This window comes from Gopherus flavomarginatus, chromosome 17, assembly GCF_025201925.1.
Source record: "Gopherus flavomarginatus isolate rGopFla2 chromosome 17, rGopFla2.mat.asm, whole genome shotgun sequence".
Lineage (NCBI taxonomy): Eukaryota > Metazoa > Chordata > Testudines > Testudinidae > Gopherus > Gopherus flavomarginatus.
In genome coordinates, this window is record NC_066633.1 from 15061860 (window position 1) to 15089223 (window position 27364).

General features: G+C 45.5%; 1 protein-coding gene across 1 annotated transcript in view; it reads left to right on the forward strand.

Moving 5' to 3' along the window:
• Positions 1 to 27364, forward strand: part of BRINP1 (BMP/retinoic acid inducible neural specific 1) — a 94171-nt gene that overhangs the window by 55559 nt on the left and 11248 nt on the right. Inside the window, exons 3-6 of the mRNA XM_050926903.1 lie at positions 2828 to 3018; positions 12448 to 12617; positions 13990 to 14095; positions 25172 to 25408. Coding sequence (XP_050782860.1) covers positions 2828 to 3018; positions 12448 to 12617; positions 13990 to 14095; positions 25172 to 25408 — 704 coding nt within the window. The remainder of the gene's footprint in view (positions 1 to 2827; positions 3019 to 12447; positions 12618 to 13989; positions 14096 to 25171; positions 25409 to 27364) is intronic.

Below are 27364 nucleotides of genomic sequence, written 5' to 3' on the forward strand. Positions count from 1 at the left end.
ATCTAGCTCTTAGAAAGTAAGACCTTTGGAGCAGGGTATTTGGCTCATTCCCTTGATCGCACTAATGTCACCCAGTAAATAAGAACAGCAACACTGAGGTGCTGGGGGGCACAGGAGGCTGGCTGGTAATTGGAAGTCCTGGGCTTTGGGGTTGTGTGGGAGGGGCACGGGCTGACAGCTCATCGGCTGTGGGCAGCATGCAGCAGCTGGTGGCTTTTAAGCCCTGTTTTAAAAGGAGAGGGGGAGTGAGCAAGCTGGAAGGGAGGTGGGAAGTTCAACCTGGCTATGGTAACAGCTCCAAAAGGAGTGACTCTGCCCTTAGCCCACGTGGCTGGGCCTCATTGCTGGAGCATATGTTGTGTATGGGATCCCCTTGCTGTCCTGCAGGGCCCATAGGCAGCCATACCCCCGGGAGGAGGAGAGTGAGGTGGGGAAGTGACCTAGTTAGCATGGTACTTCTGGGCTTCATTCAGAATCTTTCTGCTCTGTTTCTTTAACATATTCAGTCCTGCTCCTTGGTTGCTGCATTTCTCTTTGGTTTCAAACCACGGCCCCCAAGGTCTGCACTGAACTTGTTTCTCCACTTATGTCCTTTGGTCGCCTTGGCAGTTTGAAGATGGAGACTTTAATTTGCTCCGACGGCTTCTCCTTTTCAGACGCCTCCCCCCAGATAGAGATGTACGTGCCCTTGGATTCTCCTATCTGTAGAGACTCAGTGGGAGCTCTGGGTGATGTCCCTGGTCTGTGCTTTCAACTCTGCCTCCCTCCTCAGCATTTTTCCCTTTTGTTTTTCCCCTGGAGGGAATATACCACTAACGAGTGTCAAGACTGTCCCTGCGATTCCCTCCATCTTTCAGACACAGTGCGGACTGCTCACCCATTAGTGCTAGCTCAGAAGGGGTGAATCAATCAATCTAATCTATCTATCTAATCGTTACTGGGACAGGATGGATAGACAGAGTGAGAGTCCTTTCACTGAAAATATTCTGCCACCAGTCTTGGTCCCTCCTTACTGGCTCTCCACTCCCTTTCCCCCATCAGGTATTAGCATCTCTTTAACATGTACTCACAACACTGTTCCATGGCCTTGCTAGTTCTGTCTGCCCCACTGAGTTATACTTAGGCTACCCTTGAAAAGAACTCAGCTAGTGCAGTCTCATGTCATGAGTGACATTAGCTGCACAAGACATCTTGCATTTCCATCGCAGGCTCCAGGGGCCTGATCCACAGCTCACTGATGTCAGTGGGGTCAGACCAGGCGCCACATTCACAGCACATCACACCAACATGCCACTGTGAGCGTCATGAACACCTGAGGCCTGTACTCTATGCAGCACGAGCATGTGACAGCCAGACTTTGTGCTCTATGCAATGAACACCAGTGCATTTCTGGGGGCCATTCACGGTACTCGTTATTTGGAAATAGTTTTGGAACCAAGAATCTGACTCCCAATGTGTCCCATCATAAGCATAACTGATCCATTGGGTTGGTCTCGTTACTGGTTGCTGGGAGGAAACATTCCAAGACTGGTGGCAGAATATTTTCAGTGAAAAGACCGTGTTTCTGGGATCTGCTTTCTCCATAGCCTGAGTGTAGTGAGTTTTAGGGTACGCTGTCAATGGAATTTTTGGTTAGGTTTTTGAAAGTCTGAGGATTAACAAGTGGGAATTAGCTCTGGAGTTTGCATTTTAAGTTAAAAGGATGGTATGTTGCTGATGTTATTGCTGTAAGTCACCCTGGTGAGTGATGATGGGACCCAGTCAAAATAAACACATGCGTAATTACATTCATTAAAATAATCTAAAAGGCAGCAAGGCCCTGTGGCTAGAGAACCAGACTGGGAGCCAAGAGTCCCAGGTTCTGCTCATGGCTTTGCTGCTGATTGCATGAAATCATCTCCCGGCACGTCAGTTTCTCCACCTGTACAGGGGTCTGCCAATACTTAGTGAGATGGAAAGTCCCACCTATTGTTATTCCTATTATTTAAACTAATGTTTTATCTGATTTACTGGAATAAATGAATGAAAAGGAACAGCAGCCTGTGACTCAATTGGACATGGCAACATATTGCTTAAGATAGTGCTGTGGTATTGCAGGAGTGTTGTAAATACTGGTTTTCTTCTTAGGCCTTCTCCAAGATTTTGCAAAAGAGGCTAGTAATGTCAGATGCCTCGGTTTTTGGCTGCCCAACCTGACATACCTTAAAAGGGCCTGATTTTCAGAGGGCAGGTGCTGAGCAGGTTCTGTCCGTGTTGTTGTTCAAGGATCACATTCCCCTGCACTCCAGGGGCTGGAAAATCAGGACATCATGAGCAAGCATGTGCTTTCCAACTTTTTAGCTGGGCTTTGCACAGTCAGAGAGTTTAGATAGGATGGAAACACGTGGACATGGGAATTGCCAGATTGGATCAGAACCAAAAGCTGTCTGCTCCAGTATCCTGTCTCTAAGAGTGGCCCAAGCCAGCTGCTTTAGCGGAAGGTGTAGGAGCCCTGTGGTAGGCAGAGGTGGGATACTCTGCCCCCTACATAGGGGCAGCCATACTTCTGGAAGCTCATCTGAAATTTACCTCTGAACTTGTTGAGGTTCCCCCAGCACCAGCTCAGACCCTGCTCCTGAAGGCATGTTGGCATTGTACAGTAACTTCTTGCTTCTCCTCTTCTTCTTCCCGCTCCTAGGTCTAGCCTCAGAGCCTCAACTGTGTATCGATGTGGGGCTGTCCTCCAGTATTTTCCCCTTTGCCCTCATCTGCCCCCTTCCCGGGTGGTTCTCCCCTCCTGTCCAGACTCAGAGCCTCACCTGTGTTGTGTTCCTCTGTTGTCGCATAGGGAGTTTGCCCGTTGGAAGGTGAGGAACACAGCCATCGAACGGAGGGACCTGGTCCGCAATCCCGTGCCCCTGATGCCTGAATTCCAGAGGAGCATCCGCTTGCTGGGCAGGAGACCCACCACGCAACAGTTCATTGATACCATCATCAAAAAGTACGGCACCCACATCCTCATCTCTGCCACCCTGGGAGGTAGGTGGCAACTGGGGTATTTTCTTATCCAGTCACTGTGACGGTGGGGAGAGGGGATGAAGCATGCTCGTCCAGCTCTGTGTCACTTTGAATGTAGGAGAGACAAGTTGGGTGAGGTAAATACCTTCTATTGGACCAACTTCTGTTGGTGGAAGTTGCAAGCATTTGAGCTACACAGAGCGCTTCTTCAGGCCCGAGAAAGGATGTAGGTCGGTTGGTATGGTGATGAGTCAGGGTTGTCACATTTCCGCTCCCTGAAGCCCCATATTCTCCTCCAGATATGCTCAAAAGCCCAGGCTAACTCTGAATGGCCTCCTTGGTTTATGAAGCAAAGTGTGTGGGGGTGACTATCGGTAACTGTGATATGTGCACCTGGTGTGACAATGGAATGTGTATTGGTGTGTGTGACATGAGCGCAGGTGTGCTTTGTTTGACAATAGCAAGCATGGATTGTTTCTGTGATCTGCGTTTACTCACACTCGATATGAGAATGGTAAGTGTTTACAAGATGTGTGCGCACGTCTGTGCCGGGTTTTGAGTGCACACAGTATGTGTGTAGGGTGGGCAGTCATGCCTAGTAGTCAGAGCAGAGGGGCTCAGGCCAGGAGCAGCGCCCAAGCTCAGAGCTGGAAACAGGGACCAAGATTCAGAACCCAGGGTCAGGAATCAAGCAGGGAAGCAGGGCTCCAGTGGACTGGGCAGGAGAGGAGCAACGCCGGGAACAAGAAGGATCAGGGCTGGAGCAGAGCTAGGAGCAGGGCAGTGATTACATTAGCGGGTGTGTGAGTTGAGCAGCCAGAGATCCGCTGAAGCTGTTGGACCTAGGGGCTTGTTGACTTCCTCAGCCAATGGGTGGGTTGTCAATCATGCAGCTCTGTGGTGCTCATAGGCTGCCCAGAGACTGGGCAGGCACAACTGCAAGTCCTCATCCCTGACAATATACATGTGTCCACGCTCCTGCTGAGGGCTCAGATGGAAAGCCTTGGAAAAATGTTGCAGCCTTAGTGATGCCTGAAGTTAAACTGAGTAGCGCAAGTGCTCTCGGCTGAGGCAAACCCACTGTCATAGCTCCCGCTCATGCCAGGACAAGGCATTGCAAGGGGTTATTTCACTCCAGCATCTCCTTATCCATCATTCTGGTTCTGCAACCGTCTGCAGCTTCTGTGGCCCGGCCCTCCAGCCTGGTCACCTTTCAGCTCAGCCCCCTTCCAGGAGTAACAGAAAAGTCCAAACAGAAAACTGAGAGTCTAATGGCCTTTATGCAAGGCCTTTGGCCCCCATCTGGATGAATGGACTATAAAGTGGATAGAAAGCTCGCTAGATTATCAGGCTCAATGGGTAGTGATCAACCGCTCCATGTCTAGTTGGCAACCAGTATCAAGCAGAGTGCCCCAGGGGTCTGTCCTGGTAACAGTTTTGTTCAACATCTTCATTAATGATCTGGATGATGGGATGGATTGCACCCTCAGCAAGTTCACAGATGACACTAAGCTTGGTGGGGGGGAGATGGATGCACTGGAAGGTAGGGAGAAGGTCCAAAGCGACCTAGATAAATTAGAGGATTTGGCCAAAAGAAATCTGATGAGGTTCAACAAGGACAAGTGCAGAGTCCTGCACTTAGGAAGGAAGAATCTCATGTACTGCTACAGACTGGGGACCAGCTGGCTAAGCAGCAGTTCTGCAGAAAAGGACCTGGGGATTACAGTGGACGAGAAGATGGATATGAGTCTACAGTGTGCCCTTGTTGCCAAGAAGGCTAACGGCATATTGGGCGGCATTAGTAGGAGCATTGGTAGCAGATCGAGGGAAGTTATTGTTCCCCTCCATTCGGCATTGGTGAGGCCACATCTGGAGTATTATGTCCAGTTTTGCTCCCCCACCCCCAAAAGGATATGGACAAATTGGAGAGAGTCCATCGGAGGGCAATGGAAATGACTGGGGGGCTGGGGCACATGACTTACAAGGAGAAACTGAGGGAACTGGGCTTATTTAGTCTGCAGAAGAGAAGAGTCGGGGGGCGGGATTTGATAGCAGCCTTCAACTACCTGAAGGGGGGGTTCCAAAGAGGATGGTGCTTAGTTGTTCTCTATGGTGGCAGATGACAGAACAAGGAGCAATGGGGGAAGTCTAGGTTGGATATTAGGAAACACTTTTCACTAAGAGGGTGGTGAAGCACTGGAATGGGTTCCCTAGGGAGGTGGTGGAATCTCCTTCCTTAGAGGTTTTTAAGGTCAGGCGTGACAAAGCCCTGGCTGGGATGATTTAGTTGGGGTTGGTGCTGCTTTGAGCAGGGGGTTGGACTAGATGACCTCCTGAGGTCTCTTCCAACCCCGATCTTCTATGATTCTATGACCTGGGACTTACTTGCCTTTGTTCTTTCAGTCCTGAAACCTATAGGAGGACTGACCTCTCCTCTTGGTTTTCCAGCCCAGAGACACCATGTTAGGCAGCTAAGGATTGATCCTTCTAATCCCTCACTGCTTCCTTGGGATGCTCCTATTTTGTCCTTAGCTCTTTCAGGGCTAAGGTCTCCACTACTCTCACTCCATCTCCTCCTGCAGCTTCCTCCCAGCCTGTGGCTGAGGAGTGACTTCCAGGCCACTGCCAGTCTCTCTGGCAGCAGATGGATTGTAATTCAGAAAGTCCCCTCAATCTCTCTTTAAGGTTGGATTCCCCCAGCTCTCCTCCCTGGAGCTAGGGTGGTAATTTAGGCTGGTTGTGGAGCTTTAGCAAGCTTCTCCTTCAGCTGGCCGCTTCCTCCAATTAGTCCTCAGGCTCAGCAGCCCAGCCTTCTCCTGCTGCTGTCTGCCATGCTATGAAGGAGAAGGCAGCATATATGATGATCCCCTTACTAAAGCTCATCCCAGTTGGCTGGGAGCAAGGGGAGCCTGGCTCCACTCACCCTGCAAAGCTTCTGATCACAAGCCCTTAAAGAAACAATAACAGGATTTCCTCCGAAAATACTACTTACTTCCTTTCTACCAGTATCTCCTATTTCCTAAGCCCTCTCATACATCAGATCTTAAAAGGCAATGCCACATGATGAGGGTGAACTGAGCCGTATGTCCTACTACTTTTAATAGAACAGAGTACTCCGTGTGGCCTTAGGTACTGCTATGCGCGAGAGAATCACAGTATGGCCCTGAGTATGCAAATACCAATATCTGAGTATGTGAGTTTTAAGACGATGTGGATATGCTGCAGTTTTGAGAGGGTGTATATGGGCCTGCGTGCGTGATGCCTGTGTGATGATAATCGTTCCAGATTAAATATGTTAATGCCAAACTCCAAATAAGTGCAGAGGCAGCATTTGAAAGAACCATGTGAACTGGATATTCTGTCTGGGTGATTTTCTCTCTTGGAATAGACAGAATAGCAGTCTGGCTGGTATAGTGCCTATAACAGCATTCCCGCCTAACCTTCACGCCCTGCCTTGTTTCTTGAAACCAGATGCTCTCTCTCTGAAACAAACTGAATACAGAAGGAAAACAATCTTCTCCCACGGGCGAAACTCACTGGACTTGGAAAAACTTAGAGTGCTCTATGAAGTAGCACACCAAGGCATTAGGCAGGGATGGAGACACTGATGGGGGACAGAGAGAGACCTGAACTGGCTACAATAGTTAAAGGAAAAAATATGGGCCACATTTAAAAAAAAAAGAATAATAATTAAATTCAATGCAAAATATATACTCAGGGACTGCAGACCGGTCCCGGTATGGGCAGCATACGCCAGTAGATCAATAAGTTGGAGAATTGCGGATGCAGTCACCAATTCACATGCCCAGTTACTGGAGCTGGGTAGAAAATTTCAAATATTTTGAAAATGAAAAATGGAAGTAAATTTCTCATGGACATTTTTTTGCTTCTGTTTGTCTTTTTATTGCCTGTAGCTATTATGCGTTTTATAGGGTTAAATAGCAGGTATGGCATGTAGCAGTAGCTGCACTGAGAATACTGCAGTGACAAAGAAGGCATCTTATCTTAAAGTTTTGTGCTTCTGCGCATCATATTATCTGAGCGCTGTCCACATAAAATAGATTGGCAATAGTGAAATCCTTAGTGAAATTCCTCGGATTTCTGGCTTTTGTTCCTCTGGGGGCTATGGAAAGCTCTTTAAACATACTGTAAATGATCAGCTATGTAGACAAGATTAGATTGATTTGCATCCTTGCCTGCATGACTTAGGTGCCAGATCCTCAGATGGGGTAAACTAGTGTAGGTCCATTGAAGTCATGTGGTCCTAGCCATTATTGAATGCAGCCCTACAAGAATCCTTAGTCCAAAACTGCTGGTTCAATGCATCCAATCAAATTCCACCACCCCAACCACATGAAATGTTCCAATACAGCAAAGCACGTGCTTAAGTGATTTGCTGGATAGAAATGATGTGTTGAATCAGGCCCTAAAAGAACTCTGTACAGAGAGAACTCATTTCGGTTGAGGAAATGTCTCCTTGGAATCATATTTTACACAGCGCAAGGCAGTGAAGGAAGAAACTATGGAGGCAAATGGAGTTTTATTTGTAGTTTTATATTTCTTCCCATTGGCAGCCTTTTTCTCTTCCACGTCCCTGGAAATTCCAAATAACAGAGACCTTCAAGGGTGAAATATATTTTTAATTTCACTGGGTGAGGTTGTGAATTATTCACAGTGGCTTGTTCGATCTCCTGTTTTTACAACACAACATTTTTAAATATGCAGAGGCTTGTGACGAGAGCTGGTGTTGGACAGAAGTGCGAAGTGTTCAATCAGCCCAGAGCAGCGGGGTGGGGGCAGGCAGGGCAAGAGGAATGAAGGCTTCATCTTGGCAATGACAGTGATGAAGACGAAGCAGCTTTACACTGACCACACAGTGTGCATTGTACACGGAGGGGGACATGTTCCGCTCAGAGTTTGCAGGCTAAGCCAGATCCCTCTGACATCAAGTCGATCGTCGCTTAGAAGCCGCTTTAAGACCTTGGACCACATGAGAAAAACAGCTACCCAGAGAATTGTGCTTTTTATTCATTCAAATCCCAGCCTGACATTTAACCAGCTAAAGAACGAGAGACAAATGTACAAGACTCCTTGTTTGCATAGCAGCTGTTGGGAGGGGCTCAAGAAGATCAGAGAGATGGAGTAGGCCATCCTGCATCCAGCACGGTTGCTGCCTAGACACCTTCCACAAGAAGAGGATTTCTGATGCCTTTCTGTTGCCGAGCAGCTTGTTTCCCCCAGAGCCTGATAGAGAGCCAGCTCTGCTCCAGTTTAGTTCTGACAAAGGGATTGGTGCAGGGTCATTTCTAGGGCACCCACACTCAGAGATGGAGTACACAGAGCTGAGAGCTAATTTGCAGGGAAAGCCCTGAAGGGAAGACAACTTTGAACATAGCATCCGCTTAATAAACGAGAAATTAAGACTTAATAATGCAGCAAAAGTCTATTAACCCCTCTTGATCTGTGGGCTGCTTTCGCTGGCTCTCTTTCCATGGGGATGTTGGGCTTTTCCCAGTCTTAGGCACATGCACACAGCATGGGTTTCAAGCAGCAGGCTCTCCCTGCACTCTCCTGCCATTGTATCTCGCATCTCAGGAATGGGGCTTGTCTCCCAGGATGTGCACTGAATGAAGCACAGAGAGGTTTCTTGTTTTTCCCCCTCATCCTCTCTGTGGTGAGACTGAAACACTTTGGAGGGGCAAACGACGGCTTCTTTGGGAATAGAACACAGATCTCCAGGTGCCATAAAAGCTTTGGGTTCTCCAACTACTGTCTAGGTCAGGGGTAGGCAACCTGTGGCACAGATGCCAAAAGCGGCACGTGAGCTGATTTTCAGTGGCACTCACACTGCCCGGGTCCTGGCCACTGGTCCAGGGGGCTCTGCATTTTAATTTAGTTTTAAATGAAGCTTCTTAAACATTTTAAAAACCTTATTTACTTTACATACAATAATAGTTTAGTTATATATTGTAGACATAGAAAGAGACCTTCTAAAAATGTTAAAATGTATGACTGGCACGCGAAACCTTAAATTAGAGTCAATAAATGAAGACTCAGCTCACCACTTCCAAAAGGTTGCCGACCCCTGGTCTAAGTGCTAGCTTCATATAGCCTCCTTACATGCTGATCTGGGACCCTTGCTCCTACCCCTCAGCTCTGTCGATGTAGAGTCCATTTTTGAATCAGTGTTTAACATCTTAGCATGCTAGCAGTTTCGGTTACTGCCCTGTAGCTTTACCAGGTGAGGATTTAACCAGGACATTTTGCTTTCTGCCAGATCTCCATGGCTGTGTCTACATGATGAGGTAGAGGTGTGAGTCCCCAACTCGTGTGCACATATTTGAGTTATCTCCTGAGAGTTAGCATGAATACAAATAGCAGGGTAGCCGTGGTAGTATCGAAAGCGGCAGCAGAGGCATGGCTGAGCTGTGTCGAGTACAAAACTGCCTGAAATCAGTGGCTATATACTCAGCATGGCTTGGTCGTTCCTCCACTGCCACTCCCCACGCTTCTGGAGCTATGCTGGATGTCAGAGTATCAGAGGGGTCACCGTGTTAGTCTGGATCTGTAAAAAGTGACAAAGAGTCCTGTGGCACCTTATAGACTAACAGATGTATTGGAGCATAAACTTTCATGGGTGAATACTCACTTTATCAGACACATGTGACGAGAAAGCTTCTCCCGGCCGCATAGTTAATCCACCTCCATGAGAGGCGGTAGCTGTGTCGCAGGGAGAAGCCCTCCCATCAACATAGCCCTGTCTGCACCGGGGTTAGCCGAAAGAACTACATCGCTCGGGGTAGGGGTGGGGGATTTTTCACACTCCTGATCAGTATATTTATACCAGTGCAAGTTCGTAGTGTACACGAGCACACCCAGTTCAAAGCGCTGTCCCAGCTAAGCGTTCCACTAGTGATTGTTGGGTCAGGGACTGACAAAGGCCTTGAACTTTCTGCATGGGAAGCAAAACCAAGGTGTGGGCTTTGCTAAGGAACACAAGGGAGTTCCCACATCCCACTAGAACTCCACAGGAGCTGCGTGTGTAACAGCCATCTGGGAGATACCCGTCCAGGGCCCCCAAGTGCCACGTTCTGCTATGTATAGTACTCTAGTCTGAAATGGACACAGACAACCACATTGATCTCTGGTGCAAATCCACTGAGTTCAGTAGAGTTATATCAAGGATACATTTGGCCCACGCTTCAGCCTTTATTGCCTATTAATCACATTTTCCCACAAGCACTTTTGCATTTTCTCCCAAGCTTTCCCCCTCATACAGAGGAACTCCCTGTACAAATCCACAAAGTCACTACTTTATCTTCCTTCAAAGCTCTCCTGGAAACTCACATGCATTGTGATGCCAGCTAAAAACTTGACAGCAGCTAAGCAGCTGGTGTGCTGTGACCGCTGCTTATCATGTTAATCACATTCGTCTCATTACCTGGTGCTTCCACCGTCTGTTTGTTGTATCCACCTGTTGTCTCCCATCATATGCTTAGATTGTAAACCCTTTAGGGCAGGAAACATCTTCTCTGTTATGTGTGTGCACAAGGCCTAACATGGTAACGCCTTGATCCCCAGCTTGGGCCTCTAGGCATCGCTGTCAACAGATTAATTCTTGATTATTATTAATTATTATTGTTGTTATTATTTAAAGCTGGGGGAATGGGGATTCCCACGGAAAATTTTGAGGAAAACAATGTTTTTCATTGGAATTTTCCATAGAAAATTTTGGCATCCTGGCAAAAAATCAAAATATTTTGATTTGAAAATACCACAGCTTGGCTCAGGGGAGTTGTAGTTGGGTGGTGGAAGCTCCCATTCTCTGTGGCTTAGATTGGGTTCCTTGGTCAGATGTTTGCCATGATGCACCACAGTCTTCCTTCTTGGTGAGGGGACAGGGGTGTGTCATGGGAGACCTTGGCCATGGTGCATCATGGGATATGTGGGTCAGCTAGGGAGTCTGGCCCATATTGGAGAATAAGGCCATGAGGAAACTGAACTACAGTTCCCATTAGCCACAGTAGTATTGCCAAATTAAAATATTCTGGGGTTTGGTTTTTAAATAAAAAAATTGGAGACACATTTCATATACATTTTTGATTTTTTTCAAATTAAAGTTTGTCACAGAAAGTGTCTGCTTTCCACAGAAAAAATCAGTTTTCTCCTCTAAAAAATCAAATGTACCTAAAGTAAAATATTTATCCATGAAAACAGTAGTGATGCAACTTTTTTCATGCAATCCTCGTATTATAATGATCATCATCAGCATAAATCTCAATTCATCTGTTGGATACACAGGTTGGATTACAGCAGGTGCTACTTACTTCCACCCCAATTAAACTTTGATTCTTCTCTTAAAGCTAACTAGATAAAAATGGCACCTTCTGCTCTGAGTGTACATTCAAAATCAGACTTCCTGACCTTAGTGAGGAAAATATGTTGGTTTTGTCTGTCACTCCTTTCAATCTTGCAGAGCTAACAGAGCTTAGAGAAAGTCAGCTGGATTGTATTCTGGCTCAGACGTCATGAATAGATGTTTTTAACAATAAACTGTGGTTATAAACTTTGTTCCGTCTTCTTTTCATCTTTCTTTTCTTTTCATTCAGAATGTTGCTATTGTTCATTAACGTTTGTTGCCTCTCCGGATTCTAATGTCTGTACTTAATAATAAAATGATAAAATAAAATATTAATAATAATAATACTTCCTGATTCTCTGTCATTTTCAGGGCAGCAATGCTCTTGTTAATACTGGGCCTGATTTCCCTGCACTCCTTTGTCCTGTTCAACACTTTATCCCTTGCTCTTGTACCACACAACACGCAACACCTGTGCTCTCTAGGCCTGTAGGAAGAGCAAGTGGTTGTTTATGCTACTTCTCTTTGCTTTTTTTCTGCTTGTGATCTCATCCCTCCTACTCCTCGTTCTTCTCAACCATTCATCTTGCATAGCCACTTGATGCCAGATGACACTAATTTACCCTTTAAACACAGATCCATTCACTTATGAGCTAAATGTAACTTAAACCATCATTTATACCATTGAATTAAGATAAGAGACTTCCATGAGAGTTGCATCTTCTTCCATCAAGTCTAAATATTGGCCTCATCACTCCAGATGTACCCCCAAAATGACAGGCCTTGTTGCTATTGTTCCATATAATGGGCTAGTTTCCCAGTTGATGTAAATCAGCATTGCTTTTAGTGAAGTTATTCAGATTTACAGAAGCTGGGGATCTGCACCATTGGCCGCAATGGAGCTATGCTCAGATTTTGAATCTGGTCCATTGTCCAGAAGAATGGGACTGGATTTGTTGCACAAGGCATCTCCAGGGGTGCAGAGTTTGGATTGCACAGGTTCAGTGTGATACCGTCGGTACCTGTGCACACAGCCCTGGGGGGTTAGCAGCAAACCTTCCAATGTAGCAATCTGTTTCCTTTCACTGCAGGGGAGGAGGCCTTGACCATGTACATGGACAAAAGCCGGCTTGACAGGAAGTCCGGAAACGCTACCCAAAGTGTTGAGGCACTGCACCAGCTTGCTTCCTCCTACTTCGTAGACCGCGATGGCACCATGAGGAGACTCCATGAGATCCAGATCTCTACCGGAGCAATCAAGGTATTGCATCTGCTGCTGTGGAGATTCCAGGGAGAGAAACGGACTGGGAAATGACAGCCATTCCGATGCATAGTGATGCCAGTCAGGGCTTGGCTTTTAATATGGCATTGCTGCTGGGTAGGCACCAGCCATTCCAACATGGCATTCCCCCCAGGAAAAGGCAAGTTATTGCCCTGTGCTACTGATGTTAGATGGGAAAAGTTATTCTCTTGTGTCCCCTCATTTTGGGTAGGCACAGATCATTCCAGCGTGAAAGTGATTTTGGGAAGAGGACACCCAGTGTGGCATTGATATTAAAGAGATCATCGTCCTTGCCGTGTAACAGTGATATTGGGGAGGGCCTGGCCGTGTCAGGTCAGCAGTGACAATGGAAATGGGCAAGCAGTTCTGCAGTGGCAGCCACCCTTGTGTGTCTTCCTGCAGCAGGTATTAGTAGAGTTTCTACTGAACAGCTCTCAGGTGAATTGATTACAAGAGAATGAGAAAAGCCCACTATGAGGCTTTACAAAGGCTTCCAGAATGAAACGGATAGAGATAGAGTGCTGGAGGGGGAGCGGGGGAAGCTACTGGGAGGAGGATACAAAGGAAAGGAAAATGGATACACAAACAGTGGCCTCCTCCTTTGAAAGCACTCAGTCTCCATTGGGGAGGGATTCCATTGTCAGGGAACATGCTGCAGGAAAGACAGTCGGGATGGAGACATCACTCTTAGCCATCACACTGAAAGGCTCCGGCTTGTGTTATTGTTCTGTGGTGTCTCCTGGCGCAGCCTATTCCCTCAAGAATGGGAAACTGGATTGAGATACTGAAGCCCTGGCAGCAGATAACCACTCTTTGTGAACTCAGGAAAGGCAGGTCTCCTCTGCAGCTAGATACCAACAATAACAACAACTATGCTGCAAGCAGTGGGAGGATTTTCTGTGTCTCCATCTATCCTGTAGTATGGGCTTGTGTGGTGGGGGGCAAGACGTCACTCACCATATCTGATTCTCAATCCATGTGCTCTAGATTGCCATGAAGAGAAAACGGATAATTCCTCTCCTGGCTTCTGGTCTAAACCAACAGAGATCCCGCGTGGATCAGCCTGCAGGCCTCCGCTCACCAGGCCCAGATTCATAACATAAAACAATAACATAAAACAAAGGACAGTTTGCAGCTGGACAGAGTCTGGGAGGTGGCTCTTCTTTCACGTTTTCATTTCTAACCTGGCCATTGGGGATATTTGGCTCTTACTCACGTCATGTAGGTTTTATTTTCATGAGTCGGGGGTGGGTGTGGATGTCCGTCAGCCACTGGAGATGTCAGGGGCTGGACTGTCTTGGAAATGCCGCAAACAAATGGCATGTTTCCTTTTTTTTGCACCCTGCTCTAGGTAACAGAAACTCGGACTGGCCCCCTGGGCTGTAACAGCTACGACAATCTGGACTCTGTGAGTTCTGTCCTTCTGCAAAGCACTGAGAGCAAACTCCACCTGCAAGGTAGGAATCAGAAGAAAGGAATGAGTGAATGTCGGGGGGGTGAAGGGGAGGGAGGAAAGACAAGAGGAAATTAAAGCTCATACCCTCCTCCTCCTTCTTCCTCTTCTAGTGTTTGTTACACACACTTGCCTTGTCTTCAGTTACATTATAAGCTCCTTCGAGCAGGGACAGTGTCTTCTTATGTATATGTACAGCACCTAGCACAATGGGACCAGAACTGCAAAGGCATTCCGGTGCCTAAAGATGTAATTAGGAACAGAATGGAATTTCCAAAAGTGCCTACATAATGTGGGTGCCTGAATCCCATTGGCTTTCAATGGGAGTTAGGCACCTAACCTGCTCAGGTACCTAGGTATGAGGGTACCTAGATGCAGCTTTACGTGCCTAAAGGCCTTTGCCATTTTGGCCCTTAGTCCTCTGCATGCTACTGCAGTTCAAATAGTAGTAAACAGTAACAATGGTTGAAACAAGGAGAAGGAGAAAGATTGAAGGACTGAGAGAGAGAGAGGGAGAGATTTATGGCAGGGCTATGGTCCTGACCCAAAGCCCGCTGAGGTCAATGGGAGTTTTTCCACCGATTTCACTGGCCTTCGGATTGGTCCCTATATCATTACGCCAGTGTTCTATGATTTGTATTGGCTGCCTATTGGTTTCAGACAGAGTTTAAGGTTTTAACCTATATAAACTTGACCTTGCCATCTCCGCTTGTCTGAAGTAGTCTGAGTCTGTTGGCATTCAGGACAAGCCATGAGATTCAACTACTTTTTTTTGGTGTGGAGGAAGAGGGGCTTGGGAAATGAGAGAGAACTGAATGAGGGTGGAATATTATGCCTTTTGAGATTCATTTTTTGGTTAGTATCTTGACTACAAGGGTGAATTTATGCTGCTGGGTTTGTTATTCATATGGACTGTGTTCTAAAACAAAGCCAAAGGCACCAGAGACTAAATGGGCATGATGCTGTATATACACCAATGTAAAGAAATACCAACATATCCAATGATATTTAAGTAACATACTGGCCAAATGTCCCTCTCTGGTGGCTGAGTCAGCCACAGCTACTACCTGGTATACTTAATCCTTTAGTTCAAGTCATAGACACCTGTGTTTTTATAGAATCATAGATCATTAGGGTTGGATGGGACCTCAAAAGATCATCTAGTCCAACCTGCTGCTCAAAGCAGGACCAATCCCCAAGTGGCCCCCTTAAGGATTGGGCTCACAACCCTGGGTTTAGCAGGCTAATGCTCAAGCCACTGAGCTATCCCTCCTCCCTAGAGGTCATGGGCCAAGTACATTAATTAACGTCATGACCAGTCCTGGTTCCACTGAAGTCAAGAGGAGTCTTTCCATTGACTTCAATGGAGCAGGAAATTTATTGTGCATGAACTTTGTTGTGATTATACTCAATGTTCAACAAAATAGGAAATATGAATTTTAACAGTTCACTTTGTCCAATGTTTATATAGATTTAAATTTTAAGTTTTGCAGAAGAACAGGCTATATTATGGTGTTCGGTTTTCAGTGTAAATTGGCAAGTGTTGTTTTAATTTTAGTGAAACATAGGATATTTCACAGAAATTGGGTTTCATTTATTAAGTCATATTGTGGATTTAAAAAAAATGTTTTCTTTAAAAATAATAGTCTTGTTGCTTTAAATGTATTGGTGATCACTGAAATGTACCTTCCCATAATTTATATATAGTAATATGGTATAGTAAGTATAGTATAGTAAGATAGTAATATATAATGTAGTAGGGCTTCTTATATATACTGTAAGGCTGATCACTAATCAAAACCCTTTAGATAGATAGATAGATAGACCGACCGACCGACCTAAGGACCTGTTCCAAAGACTGGATGAATGGAAAGGCTCCCATTGACTTCAAAGAACTTGAGATCAGGTCTCAATGAACAATAATGTTTAAGTCATCCATGGTTATTAATAATTAAGAATGGGATTTTCAAAGACATTGGCTGAAAACCAGTGGGTGCATATTGTCCTCTGACCCTTTTGAAAATACCAGGGAAGGGGTTATCCTAGATTTTTGTAAGTAATATCCTCGAGATTTACAGTGAGGTCTTAGGTTTGGCCTGTTACTCCGATTTCACAATAATGTGGCCAATCTTCAGATACGTATAGCTGCAGCAGATACCTCTGCTGTATAATAAGTTATGGTTGATTAGGATATGTTTGCCCAACCAAGGGAAGGGAAAGAAGGAAGCCTTGCATTGCTATTAGAGCTGGCCAAGAATTTATCATCAAAAGATTCTGTTGTTGTTGTTGGGTTTTTTTGTTTGTTTGTTTGTTTTTTATGGAAACTGAGGTTTCCACAACGTCTTGTTGACATTTTTTGATTTTCCTAAAGGAAAATACAAATGAAATATCTCATTTTGACATTTCCAATTCATAGTTTTTGGGAACTTTATATTCGATTAAAAAAATATTTCAAATGTTTGTCCTTATGTGGGCCAAAAGAAAAGGAATATCATAATTTCCTGTATGGCAGAAATTCTGATTTTTGCCTTTCACTTGTTCAGAGTTAGGTTAGCTATGATGGGAGCAGAGTTTCCAAGTGGGCTTTGAAGGGATAATGCAACCAGGGGAAATAAAGGCAAATACAGAATGTCAGTGAAAGAGCATTTGGAAATAGGAACTTCATTATGGCTTTCATGGAGCTGACTCAATGGAAGTGGGGAGAGAGTGAACGAAAAAAGAATGAGAGAGAGAGAGAAAATAAAGAGCAAAGGGAAAGAGAGAAGGAGGACACAGTGTGTGAGAGGGAAGGGGGAAGGGATAGATAGAAAGTTTCCCCTTGCCACTCCTTCAACCAGTCCCCATGATTATCAGGATCTGAATCAGTCTCTGAAGGAAAAGAATGGGGATGGTGGGAGTTTGTCTGGCTGAGAAATTCAGAAGACTGCACCCTTTCTGACCTTCCCAGCAGTCACTGCTATTCAGAAAGCCAAGGTTGAGCAGCACCATGGAGCTGAAAAGAGGAAGCCAAAGAGCAAGAGAAACAATGGAAGTGGGGGGCATCTGGAAAGATGCGAGTTATGTCGTATCTTGTTGCCCTGAACAGTCTCTCTGCAATTTCAGTACAAAGGCATTTAAAAATATATATATATTATTAGGAACAAAATGAATCCTAACAATGCTGTTGGTCCATTACTAGATGTAGATGGTAGAATTATCAGTAATAATGCAGAAAAATCAGAAGTGTTCAATAAATATTTCTATTCTGTATTTGGGGAAAACATCTGATGTAGTTCCGTTGTATGGGGATGCAACATGCTTTCCATTCCATTAGTAGCTCTGGAGGATGTTAAGCAGAAGCTACTAAAGTTAGACATTTTTAATCAGCAGGTCCAGAGAACTTGGATCCAAGAGTTTTAAAAGAGCTGGCTGAGGAACTCACTGGACTGATAATGTTGATTTTTAATACATCTTGGAGCACTGGGGAAGTTCCAGAAGACTGGAAGAAAGCTATGTTGTGCCAATTTTTAAAAAGGGTAAACAGGATGACCCAGGTAATTATAGGCCTGTCAGCCTGACATTGATCTCTGGCAAGATAATGGAGTGGCTGATATGGGACTCAATTAGTAAAGAACGAAAAGGAGGACAATGTAATTAATGCAAATCAAAATGGGCTAATGGAAAATAGAACCTGTCAAATTAACTTGATATATTTGTTTGATGAGTTTACACATTTGGTTGATAAAGGTAATAGTGTTGATGTAATATACTTAGGCTTTTGTAAGGCGTTTGACTTGGTACTGCATGACATGTTGGTTAAAGAATTAGATAAAGACAAAATGAACGTGGCACACATTAAACAGATCAAAAACTGGTTAACTGATAGGTCTCAAAATGTAACTGTAAACAGGCAATCATAACTGAGTGGGTCTGCTTCCAGTGAGATTCCGCAGGGATTGGTTCTTGGCCCGACGCTATTTAACATGTTTTACCAATGACCTGGAAGAGACCATAAAATCTTCACTCATAAAGCTTTCAGAGGACACAAAAATTGGGGGAATGGTAAATAATGAAGAGGACAAGTCGCTGACACAGAGAGATCTGGATCACTTGGTAAACTGGATGCAAGCAATGTGCATTTTTATATGGCTAAGTGTAAATGTATACATCTAGGAATGAAGAATATAGGCCATGCTTACAGAATGGGGGACTTTATCTTGGGAAGCAGTGACTCTGAAAAAAAGATTTGGGGGTCGAGGTGGATAATCAGCTGAACATGAGCTCTCAGTGTGATGCTGTGGCCAACAGAGCTAATGCAATCCTGGGATGCATGAACAGGGGAAACTTGCATAGGAGTAGAGAAGTTATTTTACCTCTGCATTCTGCATTCGTGTGACCACTGCTGGAATACTGTGTCCAGATCTGGTGCCACAATTCGAGAAGGGTGTTGATATATTGGAGAGGGTTGAAGAGCCACAAGAATTATTAAAGGACTAGAAAATGGGCCTTATAATGATAGACTCAAGGATCTCAACCTATTTAGCTTAACAAAGAGAATGTTAAGGCATGACTTGATTACAGTCTATAACTACCTACATGGGAAAAATATTTAGTAATGGGCTCTTCAATCTAGCAGAGAAAGGTACAGCGTGATCCAATGGCTGGAAGTGGAAGCTAGACAAATTCAGACTGGGAATAAAACATATATTTTTATGGTGAAAGTAATTAACCATTGAAACAATTTACCAAGGGCCATGGTGGAATCTTCATCACTTAGAATTTTTAAATCCAGATTGGATGTTTTTTCTAACAGATCTGCCTAGAAATTATTTGAGGGAAGTTCTCTGGCCTGTGTTATGCAGGAAGTCACACTAGACCAGCGGTTCTCAAACTAGGGCCTCCGCTTGTTCAGGGAAAGCTCCTGGCGGGCTGGGCCAGTTTGTTTACCTGCCGTGTCCGCAGGTTTGGCTGATCGTGGCTCCCACTGGCCGTGTTTCTCTGTTCCAGGCCATTGGGAGCTGCGGGAAGCGGTGCGGGCCAAGGGACATGCTGGCTGCCCTTCCTGCAGCCCCCATTGGCCTGGAGTGGCAAACCGCGGCCAGTGGAGCTGCGATCGGCAAAACCTACGGACATGGCAGGTAAGCAAACCAGCCCAGACCGCCAGGGGCTTTCCCTGAACAAGCGGTAGCGCTAGTTTGAGAACCACTGACCTAGACAATCATGGTGATGCTTTCTGGCCTCAGAATCTATGAATACTGAACACAGTCTCACTCAGAAACTCCCATAATCCCTAGAGAGAGAGAGATGGTGGAGGAGAGGAAAAGGGGGAGATGGTTGGGGGAGATTGTGATGGTCCGAATGGAAAGGGAGGAAGAGAGGGACGAGGAACAAAAGATAGAAGGGGGTAGTGGTTGGGACGGAGAGGACAGGAAAAGGCTGACAAAAAGAGAAGAGGAAAGGGAAAGAGGAAGGTGCTGGTTGCAATGGGACTTCAGACAAGTGCTCGCTGCTGGGATGCATCTCAGCTGTGTGAACTGATTCAGTGAATACTCATGGTGAGAGCCTGTGGAATAACAGGATAACCAGCACACACAGTTTATATGCTACAACACAAGGCAGACCCAACACTGGCCAACCCAGAGCTAAGGGAAAGGCAGACGGGGTCAGGGAGGAATGGTCTCCTTTTAATAAAGCAAAGTGACCTTTAAAGCTACACCTTAATGTTATCCACCCAATCTGGAGGGTGGTTCGCCAAATAATTATTTAGGCTCCTTTCTCTCCTCTCCAGCTGCTTTGTGAGAGCTCATTAAGAATTAGTCACAGGGCTGCAGGTAATGAATCGTGACTTAGTCTACTTTGATCTGATTAGCAGCCAAGCATGAGCTGCTGACAGAAATGCGTGTTCCTGCCTTCATGTCGCTCTGCTCGGAGGCCAGTTCAATAAAAGAACAGCGTCTTCATGACAGGAAAGATTTCTGATTCCCAAACAGCCGGCCGGAGCCAGACCTTGACTGAAGCCTACGTGTGAGAGCATCTCATTCTCAAGGACGTGCCCAAGGCCCTGGCAGTCATAGGCCCAAGATGTAATGTTCAGCTCCAGAGCCAAAATGCCTCAAAGGTCATATGAAGGCTTTGGCTAGGCCCTTTACAAGATGTGAGGGTCTGCTGCAAGATTTAGAACTGGGTCTAAATGTCCTAAAACATGAGAGTACTTGGACTGAGTAGAAACATTCACTGATGAAAAAGCATGTGTGTTTGCGTGGCTGGGCATCAGCATGTGTATGTTCATGTGCGTCCATGTTCTTCTTATCTCATTGGCCTGCTCACGGCCTGCTTGCCCACCCTCGTTGCAGGCTGTAAGGAGTTGAGCACTGGCTGATTCTGTTGCTGATTGGAAAGGAATTGGCTCTTGGAGGTGTTTGGCTCTGTGCTGGAGATTGCAAGCAGCAAGCAGGGCTGGCCAGAAAATGGAATTTCCATTCCGTGGGAAATTCTGACATTTCAAAATAGGTTTTCATTCCGAAACGGAACCAGAATTTCTAAATCTCCAGCAAAACAAAAAGTTTCCCAAACCATTCCATTCGGAAATGTCAAAATGCTTTTCTTTGACAGCATCAAATCTTTTCGCTCCAATATGGGAACCATGTTTCCTTTTGATAATGTCAGCACAGTAACCTGAAACAGTTATATTGTATTTCTATATTATAGCTATTCAAATAGTTAATATGATGGAAAAGTCAAAACGAAAGGAATTGAAATGAGAAAGTTGAAATGGAACGTTTCACCTTAATGAAATGAGAAAGCCAAAACAATTCATTTACATTTTCTCCTCATCCACACATTTCCCAAAAACATTTGGATCGCAACAAAACTGCATTTTTCAAGGGAAAACTGTTCTGTCAACATTTTTGTCACTTGGCTCTAATTGCGGGGCTGTGGGAAGGCGTGCAATATGCTTTTTAGATATCTCCAGGCCAAGGCCAAAACACCTCTCCAGGAACCCTTCCTAAGTGAATTCATGTCCCTTCCCACACCAGCTCCCATATCCTCTCTCTGCTCCTACCTCAGTTTGACCAAACCTCTGCTCCCTCCAGACTTTAAAGAGGGCCTTTGCACTTCCTTGTGTCAGACATTCGTCCTATGATTGATCCTGACCAGTGGCTTACCATTTAAGGTGTGCAGTCTTCCAGAAGCAGGGTGGGTGAGAAAGCGCAGGTGTGCATGCCTGTCTCTGGTCTGAGTGTGTATGTTTACCTCTGCGTGTTTATATGTGAATGGGAATAGGAGTGTAGGTGTGTGTGATTATATTCCTACAACCTTAACATTCAACCTCCCCTCTCGGGGATCTCCTCGCCTGGAGGGTAATCTTTGTGCATAGCAGGCAGTCGCTGTAGAAAAGAATACATCTTCTGCAGGGTGGCTGGATTTTTAAGCTGCAGAGCTGTATTTCTTGCATCCAAGTCCATGTTTTGGAAATGCACAAGTATGAGTGTATGAGTCCCTGAGCCAGCCAAGCATTTAAACATGTGCTCATCTTTAAGCCACATTAGTAGCTGCATTGAAATCAATAGGAAATCAATCGTGTTTAAACGCAAATACATACTTAAGTGCCTTGATAGATGGAGTCTTAGTCTAACTGATAATCAGGCCCGCACTTAACTCACTAAGCTCCCTTTACACCACACTGACATTGTGAAGGGACCTGTAGAAGGGTAACTTGACTGCTGGTGAACCCCTCATGGCGGGATGGGCAGCTTTCCTCATCCAGCACACACTCACATCTGGGTGTGGGCCCCCCTCATCTAGAACTCCCTGCCGATGGTTGCTCTGACCCTGCAGTGGTTTCTCTTCTTGTCACTCAGCCCTCTAGCCAGGGTCTGCCATAGGAGCTTGCTTCAGGCCTGTGTTCTCCAGAGACCTTCCCTCTCCCACTCAGATTTCCTTCCCGCCATGCATGGCCTCCCTGTTTCCTCAGGTGTCTCCACTACCACAAAAGTGACTGCAGAATTCTTCACACTCTGCTTTCTGCTCCACACTGCTTCTCTTTGTTCCGCTACCCAGCTCCTCTCCAGCTTGGCTTCATCTTTAATTAAGTCTGGCCTAACCTCGAGGAACCCACATGAACCCTTTCACCACCTGCATGGATAGGCACCCCAGCACCTGGCCTTAAACTGAGTAAAGCAGTCTTAGTGTAAATGAGTGTTAGGACCTGCTTGAGCGCATCTGTGAGGGTTCTATAGGTGTATGTCACATAGGAGTGTGCATGTATTATATATGAGGGGATGTTTGTTTGAAAAGCATTTCTGCAGCTTTGGCCATGCACTGTACACAGTATACGTAGTGTACATGCATGGGAGTGTGTAGGAGTGTGCATTTGTGGTCTGTGTGTGAGGGGGAGATGAGTGTCAATCAGAAGTGCGCACCATGTGTCTAGCTATGTATGAAAATGTACAGGGTGGTTCACCACAGGTTAGCTGGGCTGTTATGCATCAGAAAGCAATCCCCATTAGCTGGGATGGGGAAGCAAGTTGGTGCTGCTGTCCAACTAAGGTTAAAAAAGAAAGTTTGGTGAACTGAAAAGCATAACAATATTTTAGGCTTTGCATACAATCTCAGAGGCCAGGACAGGCCATTCCTGTAGAGTGTAGACAAAGGACTGAGTCAAGTCCATGGAACCTAGACCGTTCCTGTAGGGTCCATGGAAGGTGGTGAGTCTAACTCATGGCTGGCTGTTGCCCCAGACCCTCTGAATCTAGGAGCCCTCAGAGTCTCAAAGATCTTTCTCTTGGTGCTTTGAAAGTCTCAAAATCCTTAGCCGCTGTGTGCCTTAGTTTCCCATCTGCAAAATGGGCATAATAACACAGCTCCGTACTCACTTTCCATTGCCAAGGCAAGTGGAGTAAAGTCTTGGAGCCTGGCAACTGGAGTTCTTCACCTATCTCCAGTGTTGAGGTTTGCCAAGGAAACTCCCTTCTACAGATGGATAAGATGATAGTGCATGGCAAAATCCAGCACGGTGCTAAGCACCTGCAAGCCCTTTTGGAGTCAAAAGGAGGAGTTCTGAGGTTCTACTTGAGACTCATCCCAGGAGAGATCAGTAGGACATGCAGGAGCTTACCCTCTTTTTGTATTTGCCCCATTGTCTGATGGCGCTCCCCCTGCCACCACACCACACACACCCCAACCCTGATTCTCACAGAGTATGCATGACGGACATGGTTTTCATCCATGTGGAGAACCCATAACTTCCAGGGTAGTCGATGGTGGCTACAAATGCTCAGTGCCTCTGAAAACCAGGCCCCAAACCTTTTCCTCATGCATGGGTCCCAAATATTACCTCTGGCTGAAGACAGCACTATATTTATTCTGCCTGGCAGCTGCCACTGTTCTGCGCTTGATTGGAAATTAGGTCAGACAATTGGACAGCTCACTGCCAGTGGACATGGCATTCTGCATAAACTATGTCTTGTGCACAAGGGGGTAAGAAAAGGAGGTCTGGGATGTTCCCTTTGCCTTGATTATTCTCCAGTACCTGAGCTACTGCGTCCTGCACCAGAGAAGGGAAGGGTGTCCATTAAAACCAGTACTGAGGTGGGTTCTCAGGCGCTCCCAACCACCTTTCTATCGCCTAGAGTGCAAATGACTCATCACGAAGATGGGGGCTGAACTCCTGAATGAGATCACAGCCCTCCTGCCCTTTCTCCACAGTTTCACCCTGTGAATTATTGTCTTATTTTCATTCCACTCCAATGAGCTGTCAGCGACGGATACTGTAATTCAGAGCAATAGAAACACAAACAGATGGGTAATTGACCTGCGTGCCTTCATTACACTGGAGTTCAGCACTGCTGTTCAAGCCATAAACTCCTTTATCTGCCAGTCTGAAATCCCTGGGCCTGTTATGAGGAAAGGCGATCAGGCCAGGCTTCTTCGCTCAGTTATTGTTCTCCCCTGCCTCATGCACTTCAGAAACTGACAGAGTCTGACAAGCAGAACTTATCAGGTACAAGGAAACAGCTGTGAATCCTATAAGGCCCCCGGGCCGTCTGTAGGGAGCCCACAGACTTGGGCTTTAACAGGAGAGCACAGAAAAATAGCTGTAGTGTGTATGCGCGTGTGGGCAGGGGGTGGGGGGAGAGGGGATATGTATGTAGGGCTAGATTCTCTGCATGTGTAAAGTATCAAAGCTACATTGAGGGCAGTGGAACCACGCGTCTCCACTAGTAAGAATGTAGCACATACTTTTTTGGGGGGGATTTTCAAATGAGATGAAGAGAGTGAAACACCCAGCTCTCACTGAAATTCTGTGGGATGTGGGCTCCAAAATCCCTAATCATCAGTACAAATTTCCCCCTATATTCTTTTTCTTTCTTGCCTATGGTATTTCTTTCTGTCTACCAGTGTCTAGCCTTTCCTTCTTTCTGTCTTTCTTTCTGCCTTTCTTGCGTAGGTCGGACGTTTCCACACCATGAGAGATATTTAGTCTCCAACAAAATAGGTCAGAATGGCATAATGTTCATTATAGCTGAACTAGCGCTCGGTGGATGAGGCTGAAAAAGTCCATCCGAGGAAAAGGTATAAAGGCCAGCCCTGTGTACCAGGGTGGAACACACTGTTGTGGAGTCTGGGGCTGAGCTGAATACAGACAATCTCCTCCCAGTGTGGGATAGAGGGGACTCTGGAGTTGGGGTAAAGAGGCAGCCCCTTGCACACAGCTCTGTGGGGCTACAGGTTTTTAGCAGGCTTTTTCTAGCACCTAATAGTGTAACAATGTCAATTTCACCTAAAGGACCCCCTTCTTATATCTCTTCTTGCAGAACATACTGTGGCATATTTTCCAAGGCTTGTGAGCTGATACCCCGCGCCATGACCTCCTTAAGTCCAGCAGATGCAATCTGATCTCAGCTGAACGGTTGCAATGCGCTTGAGACATAAATCTTGTACCCCAAATTCTTTGCTCACGACAACTAGGGAAGAAATCTTATAGCAACTTCTAATTCCTCTGTGTCACCTTCCCAACTGTTAATGAAACAGGTTTAAAAAAAGGAACAGCAATCCGCAATATTTATTTTCACGTCCCCTGCTCTTGTCTCCGTGCCAGGTCTCCAGATCATCTTCCCTCAGTATTTACAAGAGAAATTTGTCCAGTCTGCGTTGAGTTACATCATGTGCAATGGAGAGGGGGAGTATGTGTGTCGGAACAGCCAGTGCAGCTGCCAGTGTGCTGAAGAATTCCCACAATGCAACTGTCCCATCACCGACATTCAGATCATGGAGTACACGCTGGCAAACATGGGCAAGTCCTGGACGGAAGCTTATAAAGATCTGGAGAATTCAGGTAACTGGGCAAAAGGGCTGTTTTCCAGCTTCTGTGGTTTTGATGTTGTTGTTTTAATAATGATAAGAGCAAGTGTTGTTAGGAAAATGAGTTTCTCTTCCAGAAAACATTTTGACTTTTCATTAAACACTCCCCTCCCACACTGAAAAAAACTAAATATTTTTGGTCTACTATCTAGACACTTTTGTGTTTCAGATGTTCATTTTTTAGGACAAAAATTTGAAAATTTTCATGTGAGGCAGACACTTTTCATGATGAATGTTGTTTCGTAGAAAACCCAATGTTATATCCAAAAGCAGTTTTTGATGGAAAATTCCCTATCAGCCCTGCTAGCATTCCAAACAATCTATTTCATCATTAAACAGGAGCGATATTTAGCTTTGTTATAGATCAGCAGAATGTAAATGGTGCAGAACGTATCTTTAGCTCTCCCAGGATTACACACTCCTTAGCGGTGTACTGGCAGCTCATGTGAAAATATCACAGGGCAGATTAAGCCCCTTTGTGATAGAGATGTGCTGTGGGGAGATGCGGGGTGTGGGAAGCTCTATCTGAGTGCTGGTGTCTGGTGGCTTGAAGTTCCTGATTTTCATGTGGTTTAGTCTGCTGGCTTTATTGGGGTTTTGTCTGCGTGATGCTAGAGTAACATAGATCTGAATCGGGCCCATTAATAAGCTTTCATAAAGCATAATGCTTTCAGGGGCTCTAGGTGAGATGCAGGAGCATTGACCCTTGTTACACCTGTGGGGAAGGTACAATAAATGCTCCACCCAGCAGTCACCTGAGCCCTAGAGGGGTGGAGTTATGGCTCCTGCCTGGACACACCCCTTCTGAAGTGGGAATTAATCCATGAAGTGCTAGCTAGTCCCCTCCTCCCCACACTACAGCAACCAAATTATACCTGCCTCCGGAGTGGGAATGCAAGTTGTCAGGAAGGGGCTGCCCTCCAAGGGGCTTTCCTTTTGGAGTCGTGTGACACGACATGCATCCAAAGCAAATTCAGAGCCCATTTGGCTTTTGGCCAGCCGTGCACTGGGTTTGAAATGAATAGTGTTTCGTGCCATTTGGTGTTTAAATCGTAACTGCTCTATTCAGGCTTTGAATTAACAAATGTTCCTTTGTCCAATGAGGAAATGGCGCGAGGCCTTGGATAAAATGCTTTTAATGAAAACCTCCCTGGGGGAGCCTTCACAGCATCACAGCCACGCTTCTCAGCCGGTCCTTTGTTACTCCTTGTTTTGTAGGCTCCTGACCCCTTGATGGTCTAACTTGGGTGCTCTACAGAGGACCTCAAATGATCTGCCAAAGGCTTGTCATATTTCAGTGCCTGGAAACTGCATTCACTGTTGCTCCAAGTGGTTCTGTTCCCACACCGATTTTACACCCCAGGAACCATTGAGCCAGATCCTCAGCTAGTGCAAATCAGCATGGTCAATGGAGCGATGCCAATTTACATTTCCTGAGGTGCTGACCTAGTGACTTAAATGGAGCTGCTCCTGATTTAAATTGTTAAGAGGAGAATCAGAATCCCACATCCTAAACATTGTTGCCATTAAAGACCCCAGGCTTATTTTGCAAGTGTAGAGGTGTTAAAACTGGCCAGCGTCATCAGAGTTAACTATATTCTGCCTCTCTAAATTCCTCTTGCGGTCTCATTTGACTAGGGGGTTTCTCACTTCATGTTGTGTTGCAGTGCATACTTAAACTGCTGCCATGTTCCTTCCCAGAGGTGGATGCTTTTCAATGATGGCTGAAGTGACACCTGTTTGTACTTCGTACATCAAATTGGTACATTTCAGTCATCAATTTGTTACATTCCATATAAAGTATTCCTTGAAATGAAAAGTGCCATTAAATCTAAGGTTTAATTAGCATTTTGCTTCACTGCGTTAATAAAACTTCCTTATTTAGTTACTCTTCATCCATGGAAAACCATTTAGATGAAAATCTCCAATA